At 47.0% G+C, this 17182-nt stretch overlaps 2 protein-coding genes across 8 annotated transcripts in view; both read right to left on the bottom strand.

Moving 5' to 3' along the window:
• Positions 1-17182, bottom strand: part of cuedc1b (CUE domain containing 1b) — a 403376-nt gene that overhangs the window by 291656 nt on the left and 94538 nt on the right. The gene's annotated exons all lie outside the window — the stretch shown is intronic.
• The window catches only part of LOC140386882 (HEAT repeat-containing protein 6-like), a 60890-nt gene that overhangs the window by 8014 nt on the left and 35694 nt on the right, over positions 1-17182 (bottom strand). For 3 of the 4 annotated variants that reach the window (XM_072469711.1, XM_072469706.1, XM_072469707.1), the window contains exons 13-17: positions 15645-15731; positions 14214-14348; positions 12616-12738; positions 5566-5690; positions 4701-4797 (exon numbers count right to left, since the gene is read on the bottom strand). In XM_072469711.1, the coding sequence (XP_072325812.1) occupies positions 4701-4797; positions 5566-5690; positions 12616-12738; positions 14214-14348; positions 15645-15731 (567 nt within the window). The remainder of the gene's footprint in view (positions 1-4700; positions 4798-5565; positions 5691-12615; positions 12739-14213; positions 14349-15644; positions 15732-17182) is intronic. The other variant, XM_072469708.1, reaches the window with a different exon arrangement.

Raw genomic sequence — 17182 nt, 5'->3', positions numbered from 1 at the left:
AAAGTCCTTTTCCAAATAAGGTGGATGGCTCGGCCTATTTTGCATCCTATGCAATGGCTCTGATACCTCGAGAGTTTGGGCAGCTGGTGTCTTTGGATGCAACCTAACGGCCATGTTGCACCCAGCGCAGATCCATGAGAGCCAGTTAGGCCGCGGGAGATGTCGAAATCGGATGCACGTCAGGCGCCGATCAGTTTCCGATCTAACCGGCCTGTTCCACTTGGTGGGATCCAGATCCCGTCTATACGTGACGAGAAACCAATGAACACCAATTAAGGCCCATCTACATATCGTCAACAGGACGGATCCCCTATTGAATGGCGTCCCATGATCTAACCGGCTCCAGAGCGAGTGGTCACGCGCCTGTCCTTTAGCACACATATTTTAAAATGTAAAGCCAGCAGAATGGCAGCTGTGCGGACTGGAGGAAGTGAATAACCATCTTTGAAACGGAGATCCAACCCAGGGGAACTGGAGCTGCTCCCCCAGTGCTCGGGATGATGTGGGGGGGGGGGGGGGGTGTCAGCCTCCAACGATTAGGGACTGCCGCTGGGCTGGGGGGGGGGGGGGCTTCCCCCCTGTGGGTCTAACATGCCAGCCCCCTGGATGTTGTATACCCACAACAGGGACAACCTCAACTGCCTGTCGTTGTTCCCCCCCCCCCCCCCACACCCACCGTATACCCCCAGGACAGAGCCCTGGTGATGGTCACTGTAACCCCCTCTGACCGTGGTGGCCTCTGGCTGCACAGCTGAAGGCGATTGCCAATAGAGAATTGCCATTGTTAGTTATATGAGCACTTCACAGCTCCTAAGTGGATTCCCATGGGTAGACGTGCCACGTCGCAGACGAGTGTTACTGCCTAGCATCCCAATCAGACAGTCAATCATTTTGCCAGAACCCTGGAGGCCTCAACACCACAGAGGCAGCATCCAACAATCAAACACCCAAATGCCGGGCGGCAGCACTGGGGATATCCCCACGGCCAGCAGGTGGGTACATGGATCGGGGAAGGAAGCTGAGCCTGATGCCAGTAGTGTTCCCGGCGAGGGTCTGGTGCCCAAGAGCCCATGCAGTGGCCAGGGGTGTGTGCAGGGAGGGTCCCCAATCCCACACAACTGGCTTGTTAGAGGGCACCCTGAGAGATGGCAGGGAATGTAAGGGTGGAGGAGGCTTGGGGGACCAGAGGTCCTGGGGTGGAAGCTCTAACTGATTGTGGGTCTCTCACCCTCTCCAATTCCTTACAGATATAACATAACGGATGATATTGTGGACCCCGGATGACCCCTGCTGGTGACAAGTCAGGCGGCCTGATGCCGGAGATGGCAGCGGCGTCGACGGAGGCTCCAGCCCATGTGCAGGAATCTGCCCCACACCCCAAGGACCCGGCTGACCATCAGGCCCCAGATGGGGAGGCCAGAGCCGGGAGGCGATGTCAGACAGTGTGTGCCACAGGAGGCTCCGCCTCAACAAGAGGACTGTGCAGCACCTCTGCCATGTCCTTGCGGACTTGGCACCATGTGAGGAGGAGGATGATACCTGCTCCTGGGTGGCCGTCGAGGTCACCGCAGCCCTGAACTTTTACGCTTTGGCTCATTCCAGGGCTTGAGCGGGGACTTGTGCGGCATTTCCCAGCCTACAGCCCACAAGTGCATCCATAAATTCACGGATGCCCTGTTTGCCAGGGCAGCTGACTACATAAACTTTGACCTGGACCAAGCCCATGAAGATGCCCAGGCAGCAGGCTCTTCCGCCATCACCGGGATGGTTTGCAGTGTAGAATAACGTAACAAAGGATTTTGGGTTTAACGCGTTTTAATGGTGGACAATCGTGACACTAACTGTCCCTGGCTACCAGCATCCCCCTTCCCCAAGTGCCCTCTCAGTGATCCTCAAACCGTTAGTCTCCGTGCTCTGCCGCTACGTCTAGGTATGTCCCAGGATACACATCGGAGGTAGAGGCAGCCTACTGCTTGCAGTTTAAGAGCCCCCCCCCCCCCCCCTCCCCCGGCCCCAACCCCATTTTCCCGGGCAGCTGCCGGGCACGGTCCAGGCAGATCAGCTGGCAGGACAGCCATTTCTGACGTGAAGCCCATGGGACATCATTACCGGCCCCAACTGGGAAGCACCCGGCAATTCGCTACCGCACCTAGTGCTTCTGTTAAATTGCGTCCTTTGTCTCTGAATGATCATTGAATCTGAATTACCCTTCGGAATTGGTTTCAGGGAAAAGACATTGAGTCAACATTGGTCAGTAAGGGGCGGCATGGTGGCGCAGTCGTAGCACTGCTGCCTCAGGCGCTGAGGACCCGGGTTCAATCCCGGCTCCGGGTCACTGTCCTGGTGGAGTTTGCATATTCTCCCCCTGTCTGCGTGGGTCTCACCCCCACAACCCAAAGATGTGCAGGTTAGGTGGATTGGTCTCGCTAAATTGCCCCTTAATTGGAAAAATAATAATTGGGCACTCTAAACTTTACAAAAATCATTAGCCAGTCAGGTGATCTTCAGGCAGACATCCTTTTTAGGTTTTCAGGGATGTAAATGTGGAAGTTCATAATATACAAGATCATGGCAGTTCTTTTAAATCTGTAGTGTGATACAGAAGATTTTTCCAGAAGAGAAGGTTCCCTCTTGTGCTGTTGTTTTGGCAGTGAATCCTCAAAGAGCAACTATTGCTGGAAAGGAATGAGCTGGATCTTATACTCGCCTTAATTGGGTTGCATTGGCTGGGATAGTAACACAAGTCTTTTTGTGAAGTCATATGGAGTATCTGTATTACACGTGGTACTACTGACATCACTATGCTGGAATGGACACCAGTTTGGCGGTGGTGAGAGAGGAGAAAAGTAAATTACAGACTGCCTTTCTCATCTTCTAGTACTTGGGCACTTTGATGATGCAAGTATTTTACATGTATTTACTAATCAATCTCCTTCGGCATTTCATACACAGAATCAACATCAAGTTATAGTCTTCAGAAGAAGTGAGTTAGAAGTTGGGGTACATTTGGATCAGTTCATGCAAATATATCATCATGCAGTTTTTATTTTAAGCCATACATTTTATCATTATTGGTATATATTTACATGATAAATTCCTTGTCCATCTTTATATTGGAAAAATGTTATGTCAACTTGTCACATTGTCATTAAATACAAAAGTTACATGCAATGCTACTGGCAGGAGAGTGTAGATATAATACATTTACAAAGGCAGTTTCCATTATAAACACAAACTCAGGAATTTATGATGGAAGTATTTGCAGATGTAAAATTTTAATTTATTAAAGATGGATATATGGACTACCTGGGCACTGTTTTGAGCAGAACCATTGAGGGAGACGGTGATGTACTGGTCCAGAGGCCCAGGATAATGCTCTGGGAACACGGGTTCAAATCCCGCCAAAGCAGCTGGTGGAATTTAAAGTCAATTTATTAAATTCGGAATTGAAAATAGCCTCAGTAACGGTGACCATGAAACTAACTCCAATTGTCGGAAAAAACCCATCCGGTTCACAAAGGAAATCTGCCGTCCGTACCTGGTCTGGCCAACATGCAATTCCAGATCCATAGTAATGTGGCCCACTCTTAACTGCCCTCTGAAATGGCCTAGTGAGCCACTCCATTCAAGGGCAATTCGGGATGGCCAACAAATTCTGGCCTTGACTGCGATGCCCACATCCCATGAAAGAATAAATTAAATTCAGAGATGATGCTGTGTTATAAAGACAGAATTGTTCTAGTAAATCTTGCTAGTAAGAAGGCACTCTATCCCTTTAAGGCAGCAAAGTCAAATGGTAAAGAGTTTCAGCTCATTCTGAGTTGAACTGTTGTTTGATCAGAAACTTCTCTAATAATAGTCTTTATTATTGTCACAAGTAGGCTTACATTAACACTGCAATGAAGTTACTGTGAAAAGCACCCAGTCGCCACAGTCTGTGCCTGTTCGGGTACACAGAGGGAGAATTCAGAACGTTCAAATTACCTAACAGCACGTCTTTCAGGTCTTGTGGGAGGAAACTCACGCAGACACGGGGAGAACGTGCAGACTCGGCACAGACAGTGACCCAAGCCGGGAATTGAACCTGGGACCCTGGCGCTGTGAAGCCATAGTGCTAACCACCATGCTACGTAACGTGCTTGTTAGTTTCAGGCAGCAGATGAGAATCATACAGCATTTGAATGAAAAATGAAATGAAAATCGCTTATTGTCACAAGTAGGCTTCAAATGAAGTTACTGTGAAAAGCCCCTAGTCGCCACATTCCGGCGCCTGTTCGGGAAGGCTGTTACGGGAATTGAACCGCGCTGCTGGCCTGCCTTGGTCTGCTTTCAAAGCCAGCGATTTAGCCCTGTGCTAAACAGCCCCTAAGATTACTTTGCATCTACGACAAGGTACTGTAAGGATGTAACCCATGAACACCCCCAATAATCAATTTTACCATATCACTGACTGATTTCCCATGGCACGGACCATGGTGAATTGGAGATAGTGCTGCTTTATAATAATCAGGATGATATCGAGAGCGCAATGGTGAAAGTAAGCAAGGGACTTACAGGAAGGGCACACTATACACTAGATTTTCGTGCGACAGACAGCTGGAGAAACAGAGAAAGGAAGAAGCAGAGGGAGAGGTAGAATTTGATAAAGAGAGAGTGTGAACACAAGACAAATGGAATGCTATTATGGATCAGACCCTCACCTTGTCTTTATCATTGGACGCATGTGTAGCTGATTTCAACATCTTAAGTAGCAGAACATCCGAGAACTCCTCCTGGAAGCCTAGGCCCAGTGACTCCCTGAGAGGGTGAAAGGTAACACAAGTAAATCATTGACCAATAGGCCAAAGCCTTAAATATCCGTCTATTCGATATCCGCCAACTCAAAGCCTTGCAGAAGTTGTAGCCTCACTTCACTGCTCGTTTTGCTCTCTGCATTTTAATCTCCTTTCTCTGGCAAATAAAACTATTTTTTATTAATTGTATTATATATTTGTATAATTTCCACATCTAGGGTATTACTGGATCCTACATGGATGACCTAATTCTGGCAAGTCCCGATTATCCACAAATACCCATTATCCACCAACAAGGTACCTGAAGGTTTCACTCTCCATCCCAGGGTCTCCGGTTTTTCTTAACTTCACAGGACAGCAATACAGTACTCACTGATAGGGCATCATTGGAAATAACTCACATCCATTGCATGGCACCTTTTAATCACTCTATCATTGATGGCTGCTTCTTCAGTCACCTAGGCCCTAATCTCGGCAATACCCTCCCAACATCTCTCCACCTCTCTATCGCACTTCCCTCCTTTAAAACCCAACTCTTTGACCAAAATGTCAATCTTCTGGCCTAATATCTCCTTGCATGCCTTGGCATCATATTTTGTTAATGTCCCTGAAAAGCACCTTGGGAAGTTTCATTATGTCAAAGGCGCTAAGATAAAGTTATTGCCGCTATCTACTGGCAGCTCCTCACACTGCCTTACTTTTGGCTCATCAACAAATCTCAGCAAGTCATGCCAGCTTGGTGCGGTTACCGAAGGGAACAGCAGATACATACATGTTCGCAATTAAGGTATCTGTGAGATTGCCCAGTGACCAGGCTGCTTTGGTACGGACGTTTAGGGACTTGTCATCCAACGAAGTCAGGATGGCATTCGCAGTGTCAGCCACAAACATCACATCCTGTTACATGAAGAAAAAAAGTAAACGTTCAGTGCTCCTTTAAGCAAATCTGGAGGAAACACCAGCTAATAAATCCCATATAATTCAAAATGCAACTATTTTATTTTAAGGAAGAATCCACTGCATTATTGAATTTTCAGAGAGGGGTTCCTCTTGGCTGCCATATTTCCAAACTCAGAAAGCATGCCAGTGCAAATTTTACAAACTAGTTTTGTTTCTACTGTTAGTGAGACTGCCATTGCATATCAATTTGTGTCTGTGAGTAGACAGATACAGGGTAATAGCCAGGCGGACTTGCTCTTCGGAGTCAGAAGGTTGTGGGTTCAAATCCCATGTGCACAAAATTTAGGTTGATGCTCCAGGACAGTACTGAGGGAGTGCTGCACCGTTGGAAAACCTGTCTTTTGGATGAGGTGTTAAACAGAGGCTCCATCTTTCCTTTCAAATGGGGGTAAAAGATCTCTCAGCACTATTCTGAAGAGCTACAGGATTCTCCCCGATATCCTGGCCAATACTTACCCCTCAACCAACAAGACTAAAACAGGTTACCTGGTCATTAGCACAGTCCCATTGTGGGAGCTTGCTGTGCATAAATAGACTTGCTGCATTTCCTCCGACTGTCACTACACTTCAAAGTGCTTCATTGGCTGTAACACGCGTTGCGGTGTTCTGAGATCGTGGATTGGATTGGATTTGTTTATTGTCACGTGTACCGAGGTACAGTGAAAAGTATTTTTCTGCGAGCAGCTCAACAGATCATTAAGTACATGGGAAGAAAAGGGAAGAAAAGAAAATACATAATAGGGCAACACAAGGTATACAATGTAACTACATAAGCACCGGCATCGGATGAAGCATACAGGGTGTAGTGTTAATGAGGTCAGTCCATAAGAGGGTCATTTAGCAGTCTGGTAACAGCGGGGAAGAAGCTGTTTTTGAGTCTGTTCGTGCGTGTTCTCAGACTTTTGTATCTCCTGCCCGATGGAAAAAGTTGGAAGAGTGAGTAAGCCGGGTGGGAGGGGTCTTTGGTTATGCTGCCCGCTTTCCCCAGGCAGCAGGAGGTGTAAATGGAGTCAATGGATGGGTGGCAGGTTTGTGAGATGGACTGGGCTGTGTTCACGACTCTGAAGTTTCTTGCGGTCCTGGGCCGAGCAGATGCCATACCAGGCTGTGATGCAGCCCGATAGGATGCTTTCTATGGTGCATCTGTAAAAGTTGGTGAGGGTTAATGTGGACATGCCGAATTTCCTTAGTTTCCTGAGGAAGTATAGACGCAGTTGTGCTTTCTTGGTGGTACAGTCTACATGGGTGGACCAGGACAGATTTTTGGAGATGTGCACCCCTAGGAATTTGAAACTGCTAACCATCTCCACCTCGGCCCCGTTGATGCTGACAGGGGTGTGTACAGTACTTTGCTTCCTGAAAGCAATGACCAGCTCTTTAGGTTTGCTGGCATTGAGGGAGAGATTGTTGTCGCTGCACCACTCCACTAGGTTCTCTATCTCCCTCCTGTATTCTGACTCGTCGTTATTCGAAATCCAGCCCACTATGGTCGTATCGTCAGCAAACTTGTAGATGGAGTTGGAACCAAATTTTGCTACGCAGTCGTGTGTGTACAGGGACTAGAGTAGGGGGCTAAGTACGCAGCCTTGTGGGCCCCGGTATTGAGGACTACTGTGGAGGAGGTGTTGTTGTTCATTCTTACTGATTGTGGTCTGAAAATCGAGGATCCAGTTGCAGAGTGGGGAGCCAAGTCCTAGGTTTTGGAGCTTTGATATGACCTTGGCTGGGATTATGGTGTTGAAGGCGGAGCTGTAGCCAATAAATAAGAGTCTGATGTCGGAGTCCTTGTTGTCGAGATGTTCTAGGGAGGAGTGTAGGGCCAGGGAAATGGCATCTGCTGTGGACCAGTTGCGACAGTATGCGAATTGCAGTGGATCAAGGTGTTCTGGGAGTATGGAGGTGATGGGCTTCATGATCAACCTCTCGAAGCATTTCATTATGACTGAAGTCAGGGCCACCGGACGGTAGTCATTGAGGCACGTTGCCCGATTCTTCTTTGGCACAGGTATAATGGTGGTCTTCTTGAAGCTGGTGGGGACCTCGGAGTGGAGTAGGGACAGGTTAAAGATGTCTGCGAATACCTCTGCCAGCTGGTCCACGCAGGCTCTGAGTGCACGACCAGGGATCCCATCCGGGCCCATCGCCTTCCGAGGGTTCACTTTCAGGAAGGCCGATCTGACTATGGAAGCTGTGATGGTGGGTATGGGTGAGTTATGGGCTGCTGGGGCACTCAACAGCGGATTGTTGGTTACCTGCTCGAACCGAGCATAGAATGCATTGAGTTCATCGGGGAGGGATGCGCTGCTGCTGGAGATACTGCTCGGCTTCGCTTTGTAGCCCGTTATGTTGTTTAGTCCTTGCCACAATCGCCGAGAGTCTGTCTGTGACTCTAGCTTGGTTTGATATTCTCTCTTGGCATCACGGATGGCTTTGCGGAGGTCGTACCTGGATTTCTTGTATTGGTCAGGGTCGTCTGACTTGAACGCCTCAGATCTGTCCTTCAGTAGGGAGTCAATCTCGTGATTGAGCCATGGTTTCCGGTTGGGGAACGTACGTACTGCTTTCTTTGGCACGCAGTCGTCCACACATTTGCTGATGATGTCTGTGACGGTGGTGGCATACTCATTTAAGTTGGTCGCTGAGGTCTTCAATATGGACCAGTCCACTGTCTCTAAGCAGTCACATAAGAGCTCTTCGGTTTCCTCGGACCAGCACTGCACGACCTTCTTAGCTGGATTCTCCCGCTTAAGTTTCTGATTGTATGCCGGGAGAAGGAGCACCGTCTTATGGTCTGATTTCCCAAAGTGCGGCTGGGGGATGGAACGGTAGGCGCCCTTGATTTTTGAGTAGCAGTGGTCAAGAGTGTTGTCGTCTATCGCTTCTTTTAAAGAAGGAAAAGGATCCGCTACAATGCGGGTCCTACAGACCAATCTCCCTCCTCAATGTAGATGCCAAGGTCTTGGCCAAGGTAATGGCAATGAGAATAGAGGAATGTGTCCCGGGGGTGGTTCATGAGGACCAAACTGGGTTTGTGAAGGGGAGACAGCTGAACACGAACATACGGAGGTTGTTAGGGGTAATGATGATGGCCCCACCAGAGGGTGAAACGGAGATAGTAGTGGCGATGGATGCCGAGAAAGCATTTGATAGAGTGGAGTGGGATTATCTGTGGGAGGTGTTGAGGAGATTTGGGTTCGGAGAGGGGTATGTTAGATGGGTGCAGCTGTTGTATAGGGCCCCAGTGGCGAGTGTGGTCACGAATGGACGGGGATCGGCATATTTTCGGCTCCATAGAGGGACAAGGCAGGGATGTCCTCTGTCCCCATTACTGTTTGCACTGGCGATTGAGCCCCTGGCGATAGCGCTGAGAGGTTCCAAGGGATGGAGGGGAATACTTAGGGGAGGAGAAGAACATCGGGTATCTTTATATGCGGATGATCTGCTACTATATGTGGCGGATCCAGCGGAGGGGATGCCAGAAATAATGCGGATACTTGGGGAGTTTGGGGATTTTTCAGGGTATAAATTGAACATGGGAAAGAGTGAGCTGTTTGTGGTGCATCCAGGGGAGCAGAGTAGAGAAATAGAAGACCTACCGTTGAGGAAGGTAACAAGAGACTTTCGTTACCTGGGGATCCAGATAGCTAAGAATTGGGGCACATTGCACAGGCTAAATTTGACGCGGTTGGTGGAACAGATGGAGGAAGATTTCAAGAGATGGGATATGGTAGCATTGTCAATGGCAGGGAGGGTGCAGGCAGTTAAGATGGTGGTCCTCCCGAGATTCCTTTTTGTGTTTCAGTGTCTCCCGGTGGTGATCACGAAGGCTTTTTTCAAAAGGATAGAAAAGAGTATCATGGGTTTTGTTTGGGCCGGGAAGACTCCGAGAGTGAGGAAGGGATTCTTACAGCGTAGTAGGGATAGGGGGGGGCTGGCACTACCGAGCCTAAGTGAGTATTATTGGGCCGCTAATATTTCAATGGTGAGTAAGTGGATGGGAGAGGAGGAAGGAGCGGCGTGGAAGAGATTAGAGAGGGCGTCCTGTAGGGGGACCAGCCTGCAGGCTATGGTGACAGCCCCATTGCCGTTCTCACCAAGGAACTATATCACGAGTCCGGTGGTGGTAGCTACACTGAAGATTTGGGGACAGTGGAGACGACATAGGGGAAAGACCGGAGCACTGGGGGGGTCCCCGATAAGAAACAACCATAGGTTTGCCCCAGGGGGAATGGATGGGGGATATGGAATGTGGCAAAGAGCAGGTATAACGCAATTGAAAGATCTATTTGTGGATGGGAAGTTTGCGAGTCTGGGAGCGCTGACCGAGAAATATGGGTTGCCCCAAGGGAATGCATTCAGGTACATGCAATTGAGGGCTTTTGCGAGGCAGCAGGTGAGGGAATTCCCGCAGCTCCCGACACAAGAGGTGCAGGACAGAGTCATCTCAAAGAAATGGGTGGGGGACGGTAAGGTGTCGGATATATATAGGGAAATGAGAGACGAAGGGGAGACTATGATGGACGAACTAAAAGGGAAATGGGAAGAAGAGCTAGGGGAGGAGATTGAGGAGGGGATGTGGGCAGATGCCCTAAACAGGGTAAACTCGTCGTCCTCGTGCGCCAGGCTAAGCCTGATTCAGTTTAAGGTATTACACAGGGCACATATGACTGGAACACGGCTCAGTAAATTTTTTGGGGTGGAGGATAGGTGTGCGAGGTGCTCGAGAAGCCCAGCGAATCATACCCATATGTTTTGGTCATGCCCGGCACTACAGGGGTTTTGGATGGGGGTGACAAAGGTGCTTTCGAAAGTAGTAGGAGTCCGGGTCGAACCAAGCTGGGGGTTGGCTATATTTGGGGTTGCACAAGAGCCGGGAGTGCAGGAGGCGAAAGAGGCCGATGTTTTGGCCTTTGCGTCCCTAGTAGCCCGGCGCAGAATATTGCTAATGTGGAAAGAAGCCAAGCCCCCGGGGGTGGAGACCTGGATAAATGATATGGCGGGGTTCATAAAGTTAGAGCGGATTAAGTTCGTCCTAAGGGGGTCGGCTCAAGGGTTTACTAGGCGGTGGCAACCGTTCGTCGAATATCTTGCGGAAAGATAGATAGGGGAGAACAAAGAAGGCAGCAGCAGCGGCCCAGGACTTGGGGGGGGGGGGGGATGGGGGGGGGTGTGGCCTGAGACAAGGCAGTTGCCAATTAGGGCTAGTTTTTATTTTTTGTTATTTAATATTTATTTATTTGTTGTTGTTTTTGTTTAAATTTAAAAAAGGTCATTATTATCTGTATTGTTACAATGTTGTGTAAAGGATGCACAATGTACTGTGTTGGTTGACCAAAAATTTTCAATAAAATATTATTTAAAAAAAAAAAAAGAGTGTTGTCGTCGCTGGTGGGTCAAGAGTGTTGTCGTCCCTAGTGGGACAGGAGATGTGCTGGTGGAATTTTGGCAGTACACTCGAGGTTGGCCTTGTTGAAGTCCCCGGCCACAATGAACAAGACCTCCGGATGTTCTGTTTCGTAGTTGTTTATAACTGTGTACAATTGGTGCTATATAAATGCAAGTTATTTTCTTTATTTGCTATCAACCTCAAAACTACTGGGAATTGCATTTAGGATGCCCAAACTCATTTCCTGTAGACAGGGAAGACTTTTATCTCATCCAAACCAACAACACAAAAGTAAAAGGATAGTGCTTAACCTACTGCACCATTTGTTCCCTCTAATCACTTCTGACAGCAAACTTTCAGCTCAAGTTATTCAAAATGCATTGCTGCAACCTTGTGCGATACTGCACAGACCACAACCACACCTACCAAGGGCAGCCATGTGCAATAGAGCTTTTGCCCACCAATCAGTTTCCAAAGAAAGGATTAATGCTGGACAGAAGGGGCCACAGGCAAGACTTCAACAAGAATAGGGAGGAGGAATTATAATGAGACAAACTACAGTGAGAGTCTCATTAAAGCTTATATGGATCAAAGATAAATTCAGAGGCCAAGGACATTGCAGTCAAGTGTACAGGTTATTGATTTAATTTTGCTTTGATAAAAGTGCTGTACCCAGCAGAACAGGTCACAATATAAACTGCATTATACAGGAGCAAGAGTGAGATCAAATGTGGAAAATTTACCAGGCTATAACTTACATAGTTAACAATATTTATGAACAAGAAAAATTGTAAGCGGTATCCATGCTTTCAAAGGGCAAGTGTAGCTCACATTAATTTCCATTACAATATCTACATGCGTGTGTCAGGAATACTGACAATTTCATACTGAACACATTTTAAAATCTAGCCAACATGTGCTGCGAGGAATGTGAAATGCACAACTTGCAGGGAATACAGAGCAGAAATCTATTATTAGTCCCAGCTTTGATGTTGATCACAAATGACCATATATTAGCAGGTATTTTGAGTAGAATTATTGCAATGCTCCTGGCCCACATCATTTCTGTTTATTTTTCAGGTACCCAGGCTTTTTTTTTTTAAATTAAATCTCTCTGCCCTTACTTTTCCTCCCCTTTTCCTGACGTTCCACAAGCAGCAGTCTCTCTTTCTCCCCCCCCCCCCAAAAGCAGCAGTCTCTCCCTGCCCCCTTCCTCCACGCCTTCATCCATGCAGTTATTAACAAGAGCATCGCAATACCTCATGAGCATTTGCAGATTTCCTTCTCGGGCTCATGCCTGTACACCAGTTCATGCCTGTACACCAGTTCATGCGAAGCATCAATAGCAGCAAACAGAGTTGATTTTACATTGTGTGGTACCACATGGGCACACAATCTATCACCTTTTAAGAAGAATTCTCTGTGGGTAGAATTGCAGACTGTGCATCTAACTGTGTAACTGCAAGGTATACTGACCTGTCGGAGTGAGGGGAAGAGGATGTAAACGCCCAGAGCTCGTACGGCAGCTGCCTTGACCAGGGGATGCTCACTGTGATTGAGTCCGAGCAGCATAGTTATGCACAGAATCTGCTTCTCGTTCTAACAAAACAATTCCAACACATCAATGTTAAAATTCACAGTTGAACAGCTCTCACAGTTACAAACGCTGGCAATCATTTTAAGGCTTTGCATTTCTTCACTAATTAATTTTACTTTCAGAGGACTGAAATTCTCTCTGCTCATTTCAGTGTATGTTTGCCAATGTTCTCTTCCCTAAAAGTATTAGGTCATGCTGGGGTAAAGTTTCAAAGAGACCGATAGCCCTCTAACACCTTGCCCAAGTGGTTGTTCCACATGTATGAGTCGAGACAGTCAATTCCAAAACGCTCTTCAATCACAGGGTCCTTCTCAAGTCCCGTCTTCTCTCCTTGCAGTTTTCTGTACAAACCAATAGTGACCCGGAATGGGAGCTGTTAGCCTCCCTCTCTGGTGTATGGGCACAGTGGCCAATTGCAGTGTGCCCAACACAGTGCTGCCAATTTGGACAGTAAACAGCCCAAGTGCAAAATTGGTATCTTTCTGGTGCATGCTGCAATGGCAAACTGAACAGTACTCATTTATACATCATCCTGTTGTCTGGCTATGTAGCCATGCTAGTCATTTTGTCGGTGGATGTTGCGGGCTTTGTGAGTACTCATGGTTGTAGTCATAGACCCTCCCCCTCTTTAATCCCTCCAAGTTCCTCTGTACCGCACACCAGGACAGGCGGGTAAAATACTCTCAGATCATTGCTGTGTCATTCTGGAAATAGACATTACCACATCTGTGATTACTGGTCACCCAAGTACAGATTAGCAGCTCTGGGAAACTTGCACGTGTGAATCTTCCCAAAATAGTAAGACATGAAATTCCATAACTTTGCGTTTGCAGCTTTTCATACTTCACCCATTTCACTTGAAACTTAGTTACGCGAGCAAAGACGAGAGGAAACTGTGCAATCATCTAAACCACCTGCAGCACACCCAGCCTAGTTTCTACTGGAGCTAAAAATAAAAAAATATTTGCTGCTTTGGGAGGGCAGAAGGATCAGTTGGGCTAAAGAATAGTCTTGCTCTCATAATTGAGACTTTCTGTTTGTGTCCGTTTTCAGGACTTGAATTTATAATCTGGGCTGGTACTCCAGTAAAGGCCTGAGGGAGTGCCACATGGTCACAGATAAATCCTTTAGAGGTGACCGCAAACCAATGTTTCTGCTGCTGGTTCAGGTTTATGATGAGCAGTCAGTTCTCCTAATACCGTGACCAACATCCTCCCTTCAATCAACACCACCAAATGCACATTAATACATTAATTCATCTCTTACTCTATGTAAAATGGCTAAGGTATTTATCTCCATAACAGTAGTCACTCTACTGCATATCAATTTACATTTTAGAGAGGTGTGTTGACAATACAAATTCCATGTGTTTATTTTTAAAATAGTGGATATAAAAAAAGCCTTTATCCCAACATACCCAGGATTAAATACAATAGGGAAGGAAATGTAGCCGACTGTGTTTCTCAGCCATTCTTACCGGAAGACTGTTAAAAGCGGCTGGTAAAATTGAGGATATTGCATCACAGGTGCTGGTCTGTAGTGTAGGATGCTCATCATTCTGTAACCCCCCTGGCAAAGGACCATTCAACATCCTGGACCAAAAAGCCACGACCTGTATTGGGAGAGATTATCCCATCTCAACATAGGCTCTGGACAGGAAAAGCTAGTGCTGAACAATCTGATCAATAGCGGAGTTGGAAACCCCACAATTAATGAGCGTTTATTTTATTAATTCGTGGTGGTATTAATCTGCTGTGATGGGATTCGAGCCCAGGTCCTCAGAGCATTATCTTGGGTCTCTGGATTACTAGATCAGTGACAATACCACTATGCCATCACCTCCCCTGTTTTACTTGAAGGAAAAAAAACCTGAATGAAGAGTTTTGATCCTCGCGTATCTCTGATCGTAAGTTGTGCTATGCAGCTTCTGTTTTGGGCCCAAATCTGTTGTTCTCTTTTGCTTTCTCTTTCATACAGGTTCTTCAATAGTAATGTCTCCATTTTGTTCTTAGCCACCCTGCCACACATCGATTTCAGCCATGCCATCTTGAGAGCAGCAGCAGGCAGCAGCTGAGCACTGCCCCACTCTAACAGTGAGTGACAGCACCAGAGGCAGACTTATCCCAAGCCAATCTTGCACACCTCACAGGAGCTGCTCAAAGATCAATACTATTTCGCTCAATCCATGATTGTTGCTAAGCCCGTTGGTCCAAGATAGCTGTGGAGATGGTGTAATCTACGGGAGCAATTTAGAAAAAGGAAAATTGGCCAGAATTCCCAATCCTGAAGAGTACTGAACGGAGGTGACCATTTATGTGGGAGTCAGGTGAAACTGGATCTTGAACAGTCAAATAGCCTTTCACGGCTATCATATGAATAATATTCAGCATGTGCTGATCTGGGGGTGCATGGATCCATGGATCTTTCACCTTTAAAGGGAAGTCAGTACAATTAGGAGCAATTAGTCCAGAAAACTCAGGGAAAGGATAGCAATATTATAAAGAAAAAATGATCAATGGGAAAAAATACATTTTAACCAGTGTCAATTTACCCATTATATCAATTCTCTATTAAATTGTCACAGCAAAGAATCACAGCAAAATGCTGTCCCAAGGCAACAGCTATTTGATGAGCAGTATAAAATGAACAGCTTATCCATTTTTAAAATAAATTTAAGGTACCCAATTTTTTCCCCCAGTTAAGGGGCAATTTAGCCCCACCTACCCTGCACATCTTTGGGTTGTGGGGGTGACACCCATGCAGACACGGGGAGTGTGTGGAAACTCCACTTGGACAGTGACCCGGGGCCGAGATCGAACCCGGATCCTCGCCACTGTGAGACAGCAGTGCTAACCACTGTGCCGCCGATGACAAAACAGCAACGGCTAGAGAAAGACCAACAACCTACCTGGCTGACTGGTACTCTTTGACTGAGGGGTGTGGGCGAGTCCAGTTTGTGTTGTTGCACAATCCCGGAACCAATCTCCTCCAGCAGCTGGAAGCACACAATATGATTATCACAGAGTTATTTGTTCCCGCAAGGCAACCGTTGGTAGGATTGGATGTTTGGAGGTGGCTATCTCTGCAGGTGGAGATGCACAGGCCGAAGGAGACGGGATCAGAGAGTAAAAGACGGGGACACACTTTGAGGTCAGGGGCGCATTGTGACTCTCCGGTGTGGTCCTTTTACTCTCAAATTTTCTTTCTGTAGCGCTGAGGATGATGATTCCCTTATTGGGGTGCAGTTTACGAGCAGCGGTCACTTTGCAGTGTTTCATTATTTCATTGGCGATCCTCAACAATGAGCCTTGACCCTGTCCTCAGCAGTGCACACTTCCAGGAGTGGAGTCACTGCACTGCAATCAGAATTTTAGTCCATTTCCTCTCCACTAATCCAGGGTACTGTGACCAATTTTAGAATAATTGGCCCAGCCAATGCAGCACAGACCAGGCGTCAGACCAGAGACCTCTCTGCTGGTCCAGATCTATTTCAACAGGCACGTTTCAGGCTGATTCAGTCCCATCTTCTTAAGACCAAATCAGGACTGAATTCCTCCCATTCTGCACCCCTTCTCACCGCTGCAATGCTCCATTGGCTTCAAGTTTTTCTTTTTAAATTCCAGCAATGCCTGGTGCACAAATGTACGTGTCAAGCTGACAGAAACTCCATAGAACACGAGCAGATCTGCTCTATTGCTCCTGGCATGTGAAACGATGGACTGTTTTAGAACAACATGAACATCTTAGTTGCATAACACACATTCGGTGCCAGAGGTAGAATTACATTAGCTTTCCTAACAGCGGTAAATAGGCACAATTTTAAATCGGTGTTGGTGAGGGAACTTTGTACATTAACAGCAGGTTTTACATTCATACCCCAAGTCAAATAAAAGTACCACCCAGAGAGAGAAGAGAGGAGAGAGGAGAGTGAGAGTGAGAGTGAGAGTGAGAGTGAGAGAGAGAAGCTAACATAGACCAGGGAGGTACCAAGTTCCACTGTGAATCTGTGTTTAATTGATCCCAACCAGAACTGCAACGGAAGCATTCCAATTGGCAACTTGAACTCTGGTCTGGGGACAAACACATCCGGCAGTGGACAGAATCCTCATCATCTCCAACTGCAGAATATAGCTGGTGAAGACAAGAGCTGATTTATGAGTGACTTCCTCACGATCAAAAAGGTCACCATCAAGGATCATGCAGAAGCAGTGGCCGTTCTGTGAGGTACTAACATTAAAGAGTGGATGTGTACCCCTCCGGACAGAAGGTAGAAAATGGGACAAGAGAATTGGATAGCTCCATTCAGGCTATAGGTGCAGGTTCCTATTTTGAGTCTGGATTGTCCCATGGAATCTAAGTACAACTAAAACATGGAGCTGAACTGCAATAAAAACTATTGGGGTGAAAGCCATTTTCGGTCTTCCCCATTTGAAATGAGAATTTGAC

Source organism: Scyliorhinus torazame, chromosome 12 (genome assembly GCF_047496885.1).
Source record: "Scyliorhinus torazame isolate Kashiwa2021f chromosome 12, sScyTor2.1, whole genome shotgun sequence".
In the NCBI taxonomy this organism is placed as follows: Eukaryota; Metazoa; Chordata; class Chondrichthyes; order Carcharhiniformes; family Scyliorhinidae; genus Scyliorhinus; species Scyliorhinus torazame.
This window is presented reverse-complemented; position numbering and strand designations above follow the sequence as displayed.